This window comes from Pelobates fuscus, chromosome 3 (genome assembly GCF_036172605.1).
Source record: "Pelobates fuscus isolate aPelFus1 chromosome 3, aPelFus1.pri, whole genome shotgun sequence".
NCBI classification, from domain to species: Eukaryota; Metazoa; Chordata; class Amphibia; order Anura; family Pelobatidae; genus Pelobates; species Pelobates fuscus.
The window spans coordinates 369,437,105-369,454,146 of NC_086319.1; the positions used below are offsets into that span (position 1 = coordinate 369,437,105).

At 38.7% G+C, this 17,042-nt stretch overlaps 1 protein-coding gene across 3 annotated transcripts in view; it reads right to left on the reverse strand.

Annotated features, from left to right (window-relative positions):
- VPS13C (vacuolar protein sorting 13 homolog C) overlaps nt 1-17,042 on the reverse strand; it is a 168,624-nt gene that overhangs the window by 37,902 nt on the left and 113,680 nt on the right. For all 3 annotated transcript variants that reach the window (XM_063449388.1, XM_063449387.1, XM_063449389.1), the window contains 11 exons: nt 16,584-16,828; nt 9,570-9,799; nt 7,548-7,640; nt 6,806-7,171; nt 6,262-6,351; nt 6,009-6,164; nt 5,347-5,611; nt 5,102-5,262; nt 3,520-3,641; nt 2,978-3,275; nt 537-926 (listed from right to left, as the gene is read on the reverse strand). In XM_063449388.1, the coding sequence (XP_063305458.1) occupies nt 537-926; nt 2,978-3,275; nt 3,520-3,641; nt 5,102-5,262; nt 5,347-5,611; nt 6,009-6,164; nt 6,262-6,351; nt 6,806-7,171; nt 7,548-7,640; nt 9,570-9,799; nt 16,584-16,828 (2,416 nt within the window). The remainder of the gene's footprint in view (nt 1-536; nt 927-2,977; nt 3,276-3,519; nt 3,642-5,101; nt 5,263-5,346; nt 5,612-6,008; nt 6,165-6,261; nt 6,352-6,805; nt 7,172-7,547; nt 7,641-9,569; nt 9,800-16,583; nt 16,829-17,042) is intronic.

Consider the following 17,042-nt stretch of genomic DNA (forward strand, 5'->3'; position numbering starts at 1 on the left):
ATCATAAAGACTATGCTTGATGACAAAGACTCTGAAGACCGTTTTTTTTTTTCTTTCAATTTTTTTTAAAAGAATAACGTATAAGCAGATAGTGGGTGAAATGGACATAAACTGGTAAGATAGGACAAACCAGTCTGAGGGGAAATATAAGACTAAAGTACATTATAACACCTGGGAAGGAGGAGAGAGAAAAAGGGAGCAGAAGGAAAAACGATAGTCCCTTTCTAATTGTATCTTGACTAATCCCTTTCTTCTAGTTGTTAATTTTCCCCTTCCCACTGCTGCTCTCTAGGAAATAATGATAATAGACGGTGCTCTATCTCTGCTGAATTAGGCCAATCACCCACCCCCCTCAAATCCAATTTAGGTTGTTTATGGCAACACACAACAGCAGCAGACATTATAAAATAATTAAAGAGTGGATTAACCAGACTTTTTTTATTCCATGTAAAAAAACTAAACAAAAACCTAGAACTACATGGCTAGCAGGGTATATACGGTTTGTACACTATAAATGCACAGACCGCTTAAAGTACCTTGTTCTTGCTGAAGATGTTTTTCTTCTTGAAAGAGAAGAGTATGACGTCCCTGTAGTCGGCAGGGTGTTTGACGTGAATGTCCTCTGCCCGGTACTGCAGGATGCGGGAGGTCTTATTGATGATCCAATACGGGCTGAACACAGACATAATCATGCGATTTCCAATTCGTTTCACATGGATATGGAGGTCCACAGTCATCAGTTCAGAAGTGTCAGCTGTAAAGCAGACGGCAAAGAACTCTGGGACAGTGTCTCGTATACGAAAATGCCCATTCCAATTCCTGCCCTGGTACTTTACTAGGACAAGCTCCATGATCTCGCCATCAATTCTTGAATGTATTATATCACAAGAGCTGCCCTCTGCCAGCTCAGGGGCTTCTGCGGCACCCTGGAGGAAAAAATGTAAATAAAAAAATAAATTAAACACAAATAAATAAAAACCACAGGCACTCGAATAAACCATGATTAAAAAAATAAAAAATATTTTTCTTCTTAAAAAGTTTCAATAAACGCACGAGGGGGGACTGAAGCAGACCAGACACGTCCCTAAACTATCACACCATCAGCAAAGCTGCTGATCCTTAAAAGTTAATTCTGCTGCATTAAAGCATACTGTTTTTTGTTGTTCCCTACTAGACAAGAAGTGCAACGTTTTCAAACCTTCTAAAGTGTAATAAATACACACGACCCGAATGTTACTCTAAAACCGTTACTCAATCTTGATTAATGTTAAAGCAGGCTTGTTGTTAACATTGTACAGCTATTCGCTACCTGACCTATTCTAGCCTAGCCCACGTCCAACAATAACCAACTCATGACCATTGTTAACAATTTTATGTCATATCATGACAATACCTAAGCAACGTAAGTCCATAATGTTTATAGCTTATAAAAATGTGCTTCTTCTACCATGTACCTCTATGTGAAACTGTTTCAAAGCGCTGGAGGATTGCCTTTGGGGTACCTCACATGCGAATGTTACAAACTTACGCACACACAAAAAAAAAAGAATTAAAAATAAAAATAAGTTTCAATAAACAACAATTATACTAAAATAAAGATGTAAAGCCCCTCTAAACAGACTTAAAGATGAGAGAATCCCTAGTCTAATTATTATAAGCCATGTCAAAATAGTGAATAATACATCTGAGCTTAAATTATCAATCTAAAGCCCTACATAAAAACTTTCTATATATACCTAGTGGTAAGGTAAAGTATAAAAACAGAAGTGCCACCTTAACGCAACCAATGCTATTATTATTGGGAAAGAGTCCTTTATTAGATGCTTAAATATCACTGATTGCCCCAAATGAAGGCGCATTAATCTAGCGCCGAAACGCAAGTTGGGTGTTTTGCTTTTTTTTTTTTTTTTTATCTTCTTTTTGTTTGTTTATGTTTTGTGGGAATGGGAATTTTGTTTCGGGATGTAGTCTACCATTTAGGTTTTATCTAGTGGATACTTATCTTTCACAATAATAGCATTGGTTGAGTTAAGGTGGCACTTCTTTTTAATACTTTACGTTACCACTAGGTAGAGTATACGGTATATAGAAAGTATTTTTTATGTAGGGCTTTTTTGTTTTTATTCTTACTTAGATTATTTAAGCACAGATGTATTATTCACTATTTTGACATGGCGAAAATTTGGACTAGGGATTCTCCAATATTTAGGTCCCTTTAGAGGTGCTTTACTTTTTTCTTTGTGTATAGATTTGCCAGGGTTAAGCCCTAGGGGAGAATAATCCTTAGGAGGACCTTGGTAAGCCTTTTCAACGGATGAACCTATGTCATTTCTATTGAAATAATCTCACTAGGCTAGAGCTTTTTTTTTTTTTTTTTTTTAAAGGGACACTATAGTCACCTGAACAACTACAGCCTAATGTAGTTGTCCAGGTGAGATCTATAGCTCCCTGCAGGCAATCTAATGTAAACACAGTATTTTCTGAGAAAATACAGTGTTTACATTGATTGAAAGGAATACCTCCAGTGGCCGTCACTCAGATGGCCACCAGAGGGACTTCCTATCATGTAGGGCCCTAAAAAGGCCTTGTACACGTCAGACGTATTAAAATACGTCTGACGTGTGCAGGAGAGAGAAGGCACTGTGTGCGCGCTTTCTCTCTCCTGCCGGTCATCAGAGGAGAGGGGGCGGGCAAGAACCGTGAGCTGAGCGGTCAGGATCTCAAAAGGCAGCATGAATGGAAGCGTCTGATTGCTCCCTGCTCGCGCCCACCTATTTAGTCATTTTGATGAAATAGGGGGCGCGGCTTCATGAGGCTCCCGGCGCTGGAACCAGGTGAGTAAAATCCTCTGCCTGCAGAGTCCCTTTAAATACAAAGTTTATTAGTAACATTTTGAAGCTCAAATTAGAAGAAGAAAAAAAGCATTTTAAAAATTACATTTATGATCAAGTTGTGCAAAAACAAACCATTGCATTACCTCAAGTAAGTATCGGAAAGAGTAAGGAAGCAGGTTTCGGAGCGTCAATGAGGGATACAGGTGAATGATGTACGCTGGATCCCAATCCTTCTCACCATTGCTGGCAATAAAGTTGATTTCATCGGGCACGGCCTGACAGTTCACAATCAATGGCAGGAAGTTAACCTCCGCGGCAGGACACTGTAGGGTGCACCTCACCTCGCTGCTCCTGTGCAGCATTTCCTTCCACATGATATAGGTTGTTGAGGTTGTAAACTGACCTTCCAGGGATCCGGAAGGCTTTAAGAAGAGCTGACACCTGCAAGTTTCAAAACTTAAGTAAAATATAAATAACTGAAACCACTTTAGAGTTGGTAAACCACTAGACTAAAACCAGTTTTAAGAGTATCTATCAGGGTATATAAAACAAAGTAGTGTGTACGTTATATTACGGACAAGATTATCTCTGGCACAATGTGGCATTGAGCGGATATGTAAACCTCTTACTCATGATGGTTGAAACGACCCAGCTATTTTTGTTTAATCCGATAAATAAACTATACCTGTAAGAGTTCAGAGGTACGTGAAACTCCTCATCTGGCCGGCATACACCAATAGCCTCCAGGAGTTTTGCATTTGGCACATATTTGCAGACAACAAATGGGACAGAGAAATGGTTCTTGATCTGAAATGCGAACAAACCAGCAATATAACATTACATGTGAACTGATGGGAGAGGATACCTGCTACGTCTGTATTTTCAAGAATTGTATATCCTATACAAATAGTAACCCATGTCACTGTAACCCTACAATCCCTGAACTGTCCATTTAAAAGGTGTTGGTTTTGTTTGGGAACATAGGATGTAAAGGGCTCAATCTGCACTGTGTAGTGGTCACGGATTTCCCAATAAAATATACATGACTAAATGCCAGCTGTATAATAGGTATGATCTATTGTCTAACACCAGTATGTAAGGGATACCATGACAGTGTGAACTCCAATGACGTGTGAAATGACGGATTAGCGTGAATCAATGTAATCATTTCAAACCAGCATCACACAAAAAAGGGCTCGTCTTTCTATTTTGAATTAAAGAAAAAGCTGTAATTAAAGGGACACTCTAGGCACCCAGACCACGTAATTTCATTGAAGTGGTCTGCGTGCAGAGTCCCGGTCCCCTTATCCCAGCTGCATCAAAGAAATTGCAATGCTTAAACTGCAGTGCTAAGATGCGCTTCATGCAGTTTCACGGGTTCCCACCATCCCCCCCAGACCCAGCGCCGAGGAACCTCCGTGCTGGAATCAGGTAAGTAAAAAAACAAAACAAAAACTAAAGTTTAACTCTTTATTTACCACTGGCAAATAATTTGGTTTAGCATTCCTAAAACTATAGGGTTCTTTTAACATGGCTATTAACTTTCAGCTGGCACCTTCTTTAACTCTGTACTCTGCTTGTTCTGCTTCCTCTGGCACCTTTCACTTATCTTTCTATCTTTAAATCATTCATACATTTACCTTTGAGCAAAGGGTTAGGACTAGTTGGCAGTTGCTTAGCTTTAACTGAATTTTTCCCCCAATTTTAATTAATGCACCTATGTTTTTAAATATTGGATGGTTAGATCAGTGGTAAAAACATCGCCTTAGAACCCCAGTTTTGAATTTAAACTGGGGTTTCTGTCATTGTAAAGCACTGCAGAATAGGTTAGTGCTCTTTAAATGGTAATAACAACACTGTATATTTCGCATTCTGCTTGCATCATGGCAGATATCCAATACAAATGATTGTGATCATTCCTGTTAAGATTTATTTTCACTTCAAATGAAGCTAGCGCATTCTAAAATAGACCCAGCGGACGCACTCTGTAAGTTTACATTTCCCTGAGTTCTGCATGTTTTTCTTTTATAGTGCTGATAGTCCCACTGTTCAATAACTGAAAAATAACTTTACTGTACATTTTCAAAACAATATTATACACGCAATATTAAATAATATATTTATATATATATATATATATATATATAATAATTAGGGAATACAAATTATGAACAAATACATTTAAGAGTGTTTTTTTTTTTTTAAGTTGATATAAACAAAGCATCAGGCATAAAACAGAGCATACAGACAGAATAGTGGACAAATACCTGCAGCGGAGACCTGACGGAGATAACTTTGTTGCCTTCGGTAGCATCAATCTGTACGAGAACAGAAACACAGGTCTCTTGTGTGGGACTACGTATATTATACAGACGTCGAGATGGCTTTGTGATTGGGATGTTTCCCATTTCTGTGTATCCGTGAGGTACTGTTAAAACACATAAGAGTGGTTTTACATACTTGCTCTTTTATAAATGGACAACTTCCTCGAAGTAGTGAACAAAATTGTTACCAATGCCAATTGTAAAAAGGCTGCTTTCTTGCCGTCGCAGAGCTGAGAGTTTCCCCCGATGAAGTGATTCCGTGGAGGAAAACTCAAGGTCAAATGACTGCCCTTTAGGGACCTCATGGATGGACTCCTGCTTACTGGACCCAAACTCTCGCATGTTACCACCGTGCTGCAGTATGATGGGGACACCTAGTGCGTTTTTGACAGTTACTGGAGCCCTATCCTTCAAGGAGTAGTCAAACGTTGATGCTGTTCCTTCACTGAATGCCTAATGAGAAAATACACATAATACGACTGCAATTACTCTAGAGCAGAAACCAAAAAAAAAAAAAAAACTATGCCCTAGCATTTATTGATTACAGTACATCTAGAACGAACATATTGTAAACTATGATGTATGTAAAGCATGCAGTTGTACGATGATTAACTGTATGCATTTATAGAAACCAGACCACAAGTTACGGTACTCTAAGATATACTAGTGTGTGCTGCTCAACGAGTAATATAGGAATATAGAATTGCAACCCAAAAAAAAGGCAAATGTTATGTCTAATTATGGGTCTTGCATAATTAGACAAATGTATGTATTTTTTTTTTAATTTAGACTAATTAAGCTCAATGTTGCAGCGTTATTTCAGATACATTTTTGTGAGCCATCCTCTTGCCTTGGCGAGATTGCTGAAGACGCTCAGGGAGCACTTGGAGATGGTGATGTTCATAGTGTCCCTGGATGAGATACTGATAGCAGACTGTGGCTCAGGGAGAAGGATGAAATCATCACCAGGCAGGAAGCTTCTATCTTGGACTGGATTATTTTTCATCTTCATAAAAACAGAGAGACATCCATGAACTCTGATTACAATACTCACACGAGTAACTTGTGAAAAATTAATAGCCCAGTCTTTTTCTGTACAGTACCTCAAGTTTTAGACTCCAACAACGATTCCCATCATCCACACGTTCAATGAGTGGTTCCCATACAGCGTAGTTCTCATTATAATAATGAATCTGCCAAAAGAAAGATTATTGTATGAACATTTAGGACAAGGGTGCTCAAAAGGTAGATCCTCAGGTGTTTTAAAACTACAGTTTCCATGATGCTTTGTTATTCCAAGTAATTTTATCATGAAAAGCATCATGGGAGTTGAAGTTCTACACCATATGGGGGTCAACCTTTTGGGCACCCCTGATTTAGGATATATACTAAGGCTTAAATTAAACTTCTAAACTCTTTAGGACCTTAAACCAAGAAGGATTAAACCCCAAACCAGATTTTTTTTTTTTGTTGATAAGTGGTTAATGTGAGCACCTGTGAAACCTACTCAAAAACCCAGAACACACATTTTAACACTGCTGCCATTAGCAATAGATTTACATACAATATGGTAAAGACCATATACGCACCATTTTCTTACGCATGAACAGAACGTGTATCAATCTCAGTTAGATGATAGACTCCTACCTCTAATGTAGTATCTGCATTCACATTCACGAATGATGACCAGTTCTTCACTGTTCCAGTTAAAGTGGATTCCACGAGGAGAAGAGGCACCGTGCGGTGACCCAAACCACATTCCATGGTCACCTGCACACTCTTCACTTCTAGATCAAAGTTTTGCAATTTCTTGGCATCCTCTTCCATCTGGAAGCAGTCTTCAGCCTCATGGGCAACGTCCACCCCCAAAAACCAGTTGTCACAGCTATCAGTGTTCCGTACATCCCAAATATTTTTATGTTCTATCACACTGCGAGTCCCTTCTTCCACCGGGGGCTTTGGCTTTAAAGCAGCTGCTATTGTTTGCACGGTGTTTAAAATTATAGGCGAGATCTACAAGGAACAGTACAGGATGGTTAATCCATTGGGTATTTTAACAGTGTGGCTTCCTCCAAATGATTTGCAGGTTCCTTTAACATGAGGAACCCCGATCTTCAAAAAGCCTGGGGTTTATTTACCGTGCTCCCAATTGAAAACAGGGTGGATGGGAAAAAAATTTGGTGTAATTTAGAGAATCAGATTTAGATTCAATTATTTAACATGTCAATCATGCAAATTGAGCAAAACCAACTCTAAATCAAGGTATTTCTTTTAAAACCATCTGAGCCCAGTAAAAAGACCTACTTAAACTCAATAGGAATGAAGGCATGGGACATGACTAAACAATTACCAAAACAAAAACACTAAGCACGTGGCTGAAATAGTTTACCTTGATGATGACTTCGCCCACAGAAAGGCTGGCACTTTGCCCACCAACATCATCCGTAGAGCTCTCCAGTTGCAGGGAACAAGGTTGTAATATCTAAAGCAAAAGGGGCATTATTTGGAAAAGCAGGCACTTTCACTTTGAAATCTAGAAAGAGTACTTTCCAAAACAATAAGAATGGTGAAAAGGCCCATTTTGTGATGAAATCTGGCAAGATCTTCATGTACCAAAGTGATGGTTTAAACAGAAGACCTGAAGACAACAAAGTACATCTGTTCACCTTTTAGGAATAAGTTATTATTAAAACTATTTTTCAGTGGTGCTCCGGTCTCGCCGAGGCTGGCCCACCTACCTGGCTGAGATCCAAGTTTGACAATCTCAGCCAATGCAATGCTTTCCCGTAGGAAAAGGCAGTGTTTATATTAAAAAAAAAAACCTGCAGAGGCAGGCTATAGACACCAGAATAACTACATTAAGCTGTAGTTGCTCTGGTGACTACAGGGACAGGCTGACAGTGGCCCCCTGCAGGCCAATATACATACTGTAAAAGGGACAGTCCAGGCTGGTGTACGTGTATCCTGTATTTGATTGCATGTATATGTAAAATGAAGGTATGTATGTTTGCGTAAAGCCACTGTGAGCCCTGGTGTAAGTGATATTATTATTATGTTATTTATATAGCGCCATCAAATTCCGCAGCGCTTTACAATGGGTGGACGAACAGACATGTAGTATATTTATATATATGTGTATTGTAGTTATATATGTGTGTATGCGGTTTAAATGTGATTTCCACTCTGCATTCCCACAGCCTTTTCTCCCTAATTGTATCTCTTTCCAACACCCTTCCATACGTATACCATCTGCTAAATTTATTTAAACATTTCTATACAATTTAAATATAATTTTCCTATACTTTAATTTGACAATTGTAATCTTCCTTACATAGCCAGTAGTAATTCATTCTCACCTTCCCCTCCCTATTAATATTAATAACACATTTTCCCAGACTACTCTGTATAGCCTGTAGCACCAAATTGTATATCCATCCCTCCCTATAGCCACTATTAGCCCATTTATCAATGTATCCCCATCCTTCCCCATAATCACTAGCCCATTCTCCCCTCCTATCTCTCCCATTAGCCACCTCTAGCCCATTCTCCCCTCCTATCTCTCCCATTAGCCACCTCTAGCCCATTCTCCCCTCCTATCTCTCCCATTAGCCACCTCTAGCCAGGGTTGACCACACAACCAAGGGGTTTAAGCCCTTTACTTTATATTAAAAACGTGGAAGAATTAGAACTAGTTTAAATTATCACGTATTTCATCGGTTGAAAATGGCATCAATCACCATTACTATCCACATAATCATGCCCCTATCACATGTAGTAGCTGAAAGATAGGGAGGGGGTGGGGGGTGGAGGAAGGAGTCTAACAAAAGGTTGATGCAGATTTGCAACAAGTATAGTTACAAAAGTGATCCCTTCCTATAATGCCCCAAATTGGTCACTAGGAGTCACTGTTACTAATGTCTTGATTATGTTATCATACGGGATACTACCACAGTTTATTTAAACAAACTGATTTAAATTTTATAATGTAATTGCCCAAACTGTCCAGTAAAGGCTACAGAGCATCACTGTCAGTCACAAATCTGTGGGTATATACGGTCACATAATCAAAGAGCTAAAACAGACAAAACCGACCCAAAGGGTAAAATAAAAGTAAATAAGGAAGCATATGGAAGGGGAAAAATGACAAAATCATAAACGCACTCAATGCTGTTCCGGGATCATCGTTGCTTGGGTACAAATACTGAGATTTATTAACCACCTTGTCTGATGGGTGGGCATTGCTTGGTTAGGAAGGGCACATTCAATTTAATTGGAACAAAATTTTAAAGTATGGACGCTTATTAAGGTAATATTGCACAAATCTAACGAAAATATTTGATGAATGATGTTTTATATACTTGTATTCAATGCATATAAAAATAAATCAATAAAGTAATAAGTTACTGCATACCGTTGTGATGTTATGTCCGCGTAGTTCTCTAAGAAACGGACAGGCCAGAACTTTGAGTTCTTTTACCACTGCTTTAATCGCCTGCTTGTTGTTCACATTGGATAGCGTCACTTTTCCTTGGAAAGACATAGCTAAGGCTGGAGCATCGGCTTTCGCCAAGCTTGCGACAAACACTATCTCAGGATCCATGATAAGGGCGCTTACGTTAAATCTCGGTTGTTCTGCTATTTCTGCAAAAGAAAGATGGCACGGCCTATTGGTTTAGTGGTTTGAAAATAAAATCTAGAAAAACAAAACCGAGAATATGGTCTACTACTGAAACGTTCCACGCCAACCCATGGAACCAACCAGATAGGTTTCTTTGACAAGTAACAGCTGCTGGATGGTTTGGTTTTAATGGTAGGTAAAAACATAGAAACATCTTTAGGATATTGCATTATAAATAGCATAACTGGAGTGCATATGCTTCACGGAAAAAGGAACATGAAGTGTGTTTTTAAATCACCAAGGACAAAGCGGCATCCGTTGTTTCAGCCAACATGCCTTAATCATGTAGTACGTGTACTTTGGGGTATACGGGACCCCTATATATAATGTTCTGGATGGCAGCGGACTCCATTATGATCCTTCATGCTCCTGTGTGCAGTATCTTAAGACTGTAGCCGAGTTTTGGTTAGCTGTTAGGGTTGTGCAAGGTGTAAAATGTGACAGTACCACTTTAACACTATCTTCAGTATGATGTGTCCAAAACCTTTTATTCATTATTTGTAACTGGAATTATAACGGATTGGTTACATCATGCACTAGATGCAGGGATATGCTGACCCACTGGCTGATTCTTTATTAATTAACAAAAGCACATTATGTTCTCAAAGGGACACATTTCATGTCATCCACCCTGGAAAAGCATGGTCATATGAGCCGGGCTGTTTGCAGGGCAGGTTACGGACGTTGGATTCTATTTCTGGCTTGTTTGTTTTCTGGATTACCAATTTCCTTTGCAATAAGGTTGTGTTTACTCCAGAGTATGGAGATCTAACAGGAGGAGGAGCAGACTATCAGATCTGAAACCTTCATCAGCATCATATGCACTTGGATTAGAATGCTATGTACAAAGACTGAAATATGGTATATACATAAAGTATAGAACTAATAAAGGATAAGCAGGATTTCAATCCTAAATTTCAGTCCCTCATTTACCAAAGATCAATAAGGATGACAGGGGAACTAAACAGCAGCCTTTCCCCCCTGGATTCTTAAAGTGGCACCAAAACAACTTATGCTTAATGAAGCAGCTTTGGTGTATAGATAATGCCTCTGAAGTTTCACTGCCATTTAGGAGCTAAAATACTTTTTTTCACTTTATTCAGCCCTAGCCACACCTCCCCTGGCTGTGACTGACACAGCCTGCATGAAAACAAAATGGTCATTAGAAGTAACTTATTGTAAACTTTTTCATCTTCTGCTCTGCAAATTAAACTTTATTCGGTGCATAATCTACCTGGATGATTTGCTCCTATTCTGCAACACAATTTCACGACTACACTAAGACAAAATTTGTAGTAGAATTTCTCGAGTCCTTGGGATACGTGGTGAATCATGAAAAATCAACACTGGAACCCTCTCAGGTGGTCCAAATTCTGAGGTTCAAGATAGTCTAATGCGCGTACGCGGCCTTGCCGCACATGTGCAGTCTGTCTCCCCCGCCGGCTGACGGCGGGGGAGGAGCGTGGGCGGATCCTGGACCAGCGCTGAGGGACATCGGCGCTGGACTTTGGTAAGTCACTGAAGGGGTTTTCACCAATTCAGCAACCTGGGATGGGGGGGTGGGAGGGAGAGGGGACCTGCAGTGCCAGGAAACGGATTTTTTCATGGCACTAGAGTGTCCCTTTAAGCAGTTGGTCATTTGAGTTTTCGGTCTATATTTATTACTTGTGTATACGATTGTTATTGCTTTCTTATGGCTAGTATATATATGTTTGATAATTAAAGTATTAAGACATTGAATAAGTTCTATGGTTTCTGTTCCTGTTGAAGGGATTATCTACGCTCACATCAAAGAAAGAGGAAGAATTGGGGGCTGTCCTTACTTATAAAAGTGATGACTGGCTGTTTTTGATTCGTTAAAGTTTTTTGATTGACCGGTTTGCTGCTGGAGTTTTAAAGTAAAGAAAGTCAATGCAAAAAATGAATTTAAAAAAATACCCAATTACGTAATCTAGGAAAGTTTACATCTGTTCATTATTATTTTTTAATAACAAATGTATCAATAGAATATTAAGTTGTACAGCTTTTCTGTAGTGTAGTGGCTGCTGCCTTTGCGGATCTAACCAGCTTGCTTGAGGAGTGCTGCCCTCGGGCATATACTGTGAGCTGAGCTGTCAGGAAGCTCAGCTCACGAACGCGCACCACCGTGCTCTACCACGCGTGGTAGAGCACTTAGAATTCATTCATAGAGATCAAGAACAACGTGATTGGTGCAGCGCAAAGTCGTGCATGTGCACCAATGAACAATGGCGCTTCTCTAAAAGAAACGTATGCGTGAGCCACGCTGGATGGTCATTTTGATGGAAAAGGGGGGCATGGCCTGCCGAGGATCTCAATGCTGGTAACGGAGGCAAGTTTACATGATAAAACACTCAGATTTATTATTTTTAAGGAGAAACGAATATAAAAGCAAGAAAAGCGGCTAGGAGACCTGTCTTTCTTGCTTTTATATGTAGACTATAGTGCTCCTTTAATCCTTTATATCCCACAAACAGAACTGCAATTAAAAGTTATGACTATAGTCCCATTTACACAATACTCTCCAGTACCTCTAATAACTTAGCTGCCAGGCGTGTACACAGTGTAATCGGTTTAGGAGGATTGAGTATGGGACACGAATATGTTGTGAACATCAACTCCTATCACTATCAGCCAGGTGTAAGAGAATAAGGGCCATGCAACTACCTTTGCTTTTACTGAATCACGAAACAGCTCTATATTTATTTACTTTATAATGGACCACTGGCTGTCTGCTCATTCATTTAGCACTAGTCCTGGAATTGTTCAAAACACGATTTAACTATTTGTTTCAAAACTACTTGTCTTCGTTCGATGGACATTTGATCGACAATGAATACGGTAATCTTCATTTAAAATGCACTGGGACTTTGCAGAATATTGTAGGATGAGTTTGCTATGACAAAATTCAACCTTTATTGAATAGACCCCTTCGTGTAGAGGTGTGGATCATATTACAAGCTTTACAAATAAAAAGACAGACAATTCTGTCATGGAGAAAGGACACGCTTACACTGCTAATATAGATTTGTACAAGGACATTTTCAGAAGTGCTTTTGCTTGAACAGTCGTCGAGAATTTGTTTAGATTATTTAGCTAGCCTTACGGTTTAGTATGGGTCGGAAACACTACACACATTGGGGATGGAAAGGTTTTATTTATTTTTTAGAGAAGGAAAATCGTGTCTTTCTCTCAATTTTTAATGTTCTACAATTTTTGGCACTTTCACTTCCATCATAACATTTACTGATCGTTTTCTTCATTTTGTTCTGCCTCGGACATTCTACCATTATTCTAGCATTTATCATCCTAGTCTTTCCCTTCCTCCTGTTCATTCTCTAATCCTGCCCTCATTTGTCGCGAGATAGCTCCAGCCGCAGGATCAGATACTCAAGTGTTTGACTGATTCTTATCAAAGTCAAGCTTTTATCCTTCTAGTGTGGATTAAAAAAAAATTTACTTGCCAAAAAGGAATTTAATGTGCAGTTCCTGGTTAAATTTTAAAGTCCTTAAATATCTTTGGCACCTAAACGCCGGTTGTGGGACAACTTCTCTGGAAATTGTCATCTCAGATGAAACAGAATTTACACCGTTTACATTGCTTAATAACACATCCACATCTTACTATAAAAAGCATGTATTGGTGACGTACATATCTAAATTAAGAATTCCATTTCTCACTTTCCCGTATACTTGTTATCTCTACTCAATAACTGCTCACCATAATTTGGCTGAACTCGCTCACACTTCCTGCACATACGTTCTGTCTCGGTGCCTGTTGCACCCTTTTTACTTGGAATATTACGCTTCCCGTGGAATTGTTTAATAATGAAGGACGGTAACTAGGCTGTATAAAGCCGGCTGGGGAAGGGAATATGTTTTGCTGCCATAAAGAACTAATTAAACTTGTTAAAAACATGTGACATCAGGGGGATCAGAATGGGAAGTAGCGGGCTCTAATTACAATTTACAGTAATGAAACAACAGGAAACAGCGGATGTTGAATGTGTGCTTTTCTTTGTGTAGCCAGATCATCAAAATGGTTCATACAAGGTTCACTCACAGAGAGCAACATCTGCTGGAAATCAAGTGACTCACTTTCTACATAATACACCAGCAGTCTGGTCAGAAGCACCGGAATTTCAACCATCTTCTCATATACACTTGTAATTAGATTTATTCAACCCCCATTGGAAATAAGATTTAATGTCAAAATTTACTGACTTTCAGCTGTTTGCAATGAACAAATCAAACAAAAGCAATTGAAATGGCTCAACACAACAAATGCTTCAAGTGGTTTCCACAAATTCAACTGAAACTTATAATGCCTTCTCCAGTCTTAATCTTATTCAACCCCTTCAAGGCAATCATCTTTAGTACTTAGTAGAGCACACTTTGGCTATGCATCTTGATGGCAGCAAGTCAGAAAAGCAAGACACCAGCTTCTGGCAGTGTTCCTGGAGAATCTTAGCCCATTGCTCATGATAAATGGCCTCTAGTTCAGTAATGTTCTTGGGTTTGCGTGCTGCAACTGCCTTCTTCAAATCCCACCTGAAATCTTCTATTGGGTTCAAGTCAGATGACTGTGATGGCCACTGTAGAATTTTCCAGGAATACTTCTGCAACCAAGCCATGGTAGAATTTGAGGTATGCTTGGGCTCATTGTCTTGTTGGAAGGTCCAATGATACCCAAGCTTCAGACAGCATGTCGTTTTCTACTAGGATTTCCTGATATTTCAAATAATCCATCTTCCCTTCCACATGCTGTAGGTTTCCAGGGCCATAGGATGCAAAGCAGCCCCAGAGCATCACCGAGCCACCACAATACTCAACTGTAGGCAGAGGGTTCTTTTCACCAAATGCTTCATTCTTCTTCATCCAGACATCCAGTTTATGTATTTAAAGTGTTTCAGCTCAAGCACACCAAGTGCAACTAATGAAGCCCTTCATTAGTTGCATCAAGTGTGGTCGAGACACCTGTTTTGCGTATTTTGCTGTTAGGGATTCTATTCAGGGGGTTGAATAATTTTGAGACTGGAGAAGTCATAAGTAGCATATTCGGTTGATTATGGGGAAACCAGTTGAAGCATTCTGATTACAACTGTACATATCCAAACATAAACATACATATTACAGCAAAATAATCACCCTAATTCTGAGCATATAAACAAGATACCTGGCTATTCATTTTACATCATATTTTATTAAAAGAAGCATCACAGCTACATAAGACAAGAAGGCTCTAAGTTCTTAAAATGTTCTCAGCAACGGAAATCCCCCAAGCAGTTAGCCTTTAAGCTGTTGCAATAGATTTAAGGAAGAATTTAACATAAGAATTATTTTATGATAAAGAAGTTTTAGGAGAAGCAACATTAGTCGAAAAACACAGATAGCAAATAATAGATTGCCACGGTATCTCGTAATAAAGTGTTTAATAGATTGCCACGGTATCTCGTAATAAAGTGTTTAATAGATTGCCACGGTATCTCGTAATAAAGTGTTTAATAGATTGCCACGGTATCTTGTAATAAAGTGTTTAATAGATTGCCACGGTATCTTGTAATAAAGTGTTTAATAGATTGCCACGGTATCTTGTAATAAAGTGTTTAATAGATTGCCACGGTATCTTGTAATACAGCGTTTAATAGATTGCCACGGTATCTTGTAATACAGCGTTTAATAGATTGCCACGGTATCTTGTAATACAGCGTTTAATAGATTGCCACGGTATCTTGTAATAAAGCGTTTAATAGATTGCCACGGTATCTTGTAATAAAGCGTTTAATAGATTGCCACGGTATCTTGTAATAAAGTGTTTAATAGATTGCCACGGTATCTTGTAATAAAGCGTTTGATAGATTGCCACGGTATCTTGTAATAAAGCGTTTGATAGATTGCCACGGTATCTTGTAATAAAGTGTTTAATAGATTGCCACGGTATCTTGTAATAAAGTGTTTAATAGATTGCCACGGTATCTTGTAATAAAGTGTTTAATAGATTGCCACGGTATCTTGTAATAAAGTGTTTAATAGATTGCCACGGTATCTTGTAATAAAGCGTTTAATAGATTGCCACGGTATCTTGTAATAAAGCGTTTAATAGATTGCCACGGTATCTTGTAATAAAGTGTTTAATAGATTGCCACGGTATCTTGTAATAAAGTGTTTAATAGATTGCCACGGTATCTTGTAATAAAGTGTTTAATAGATTGCCACGGTATCTTGTAATAAAGTGTTTAATAGATCGCCACGGTATCTTGTAATAAAGTGTTTAATAGATTGCCACGGTATCTTGTAATAAAGCGTTTAATAGATTGCCACGGTATCTTGTAATAAAGCGTTTAATAGATTGCCACGGTATTATAGATATTTAATGGACTAACAGAGTTCTGGATCGGTATGTTTTCAGGAGGTCATACATTCAACTGCATCTAAAGCATGAAAGGGATAAAGTTATGGTCTCCTAAAAGCTTGTAAGTTCGGAAAAAATGACATTACAAGATATAATGGTACATTTTGCACCTGTATGAATATGCACACACTGTATTACTCAGAAACCATGTTGGGATTGGCAACCCTTCATAGCACAAGGCTATTGTTCTGTCCTACTTTGTGCTGTTCGTGGCAGGGTCACATTTACTCATTATGCATATCAAACATTATTTCTAAACCCATACATATTTCCAGATATTTATGATATTATCTATACACATGGCTGCAGAACCCTACCTCCTTTGCCTGGCTTGGCATGGGACAACGTGGCCTGTTTTGGTTGAATTTGAGCAGATTTTTCCACCCCTGGACCTTGAGGCATGGCATTAATAAATAAATCTGCCACTGTCATCAGGAATTCGATGCTGGCACAAACATACAGCTTATCCAGGATCGCAGTGACCAATCGGTTCAGCCCTCTCTGCTTGTAGTTTATGTCAATCATGTTGCCTTGTCTGGATTCATCTTTCTGGTCAATCATCCTAATACAATTAAAATTAATAAAGTGAAATGTATATTTAGAGATTCTAGAAGTAGGTGAGAACAGGGCTGGTTATTCAAGTTCAATTTGATGACTTTTTTTATTTTTATTTATAAAAAGCCTATTTACAAAATTATGCATTTATTGCATTTTAAAGATACATTGCTCTGTTTTGTTTTTTCCTCATATTTGCAACTTCTATAAAATAGTGACAA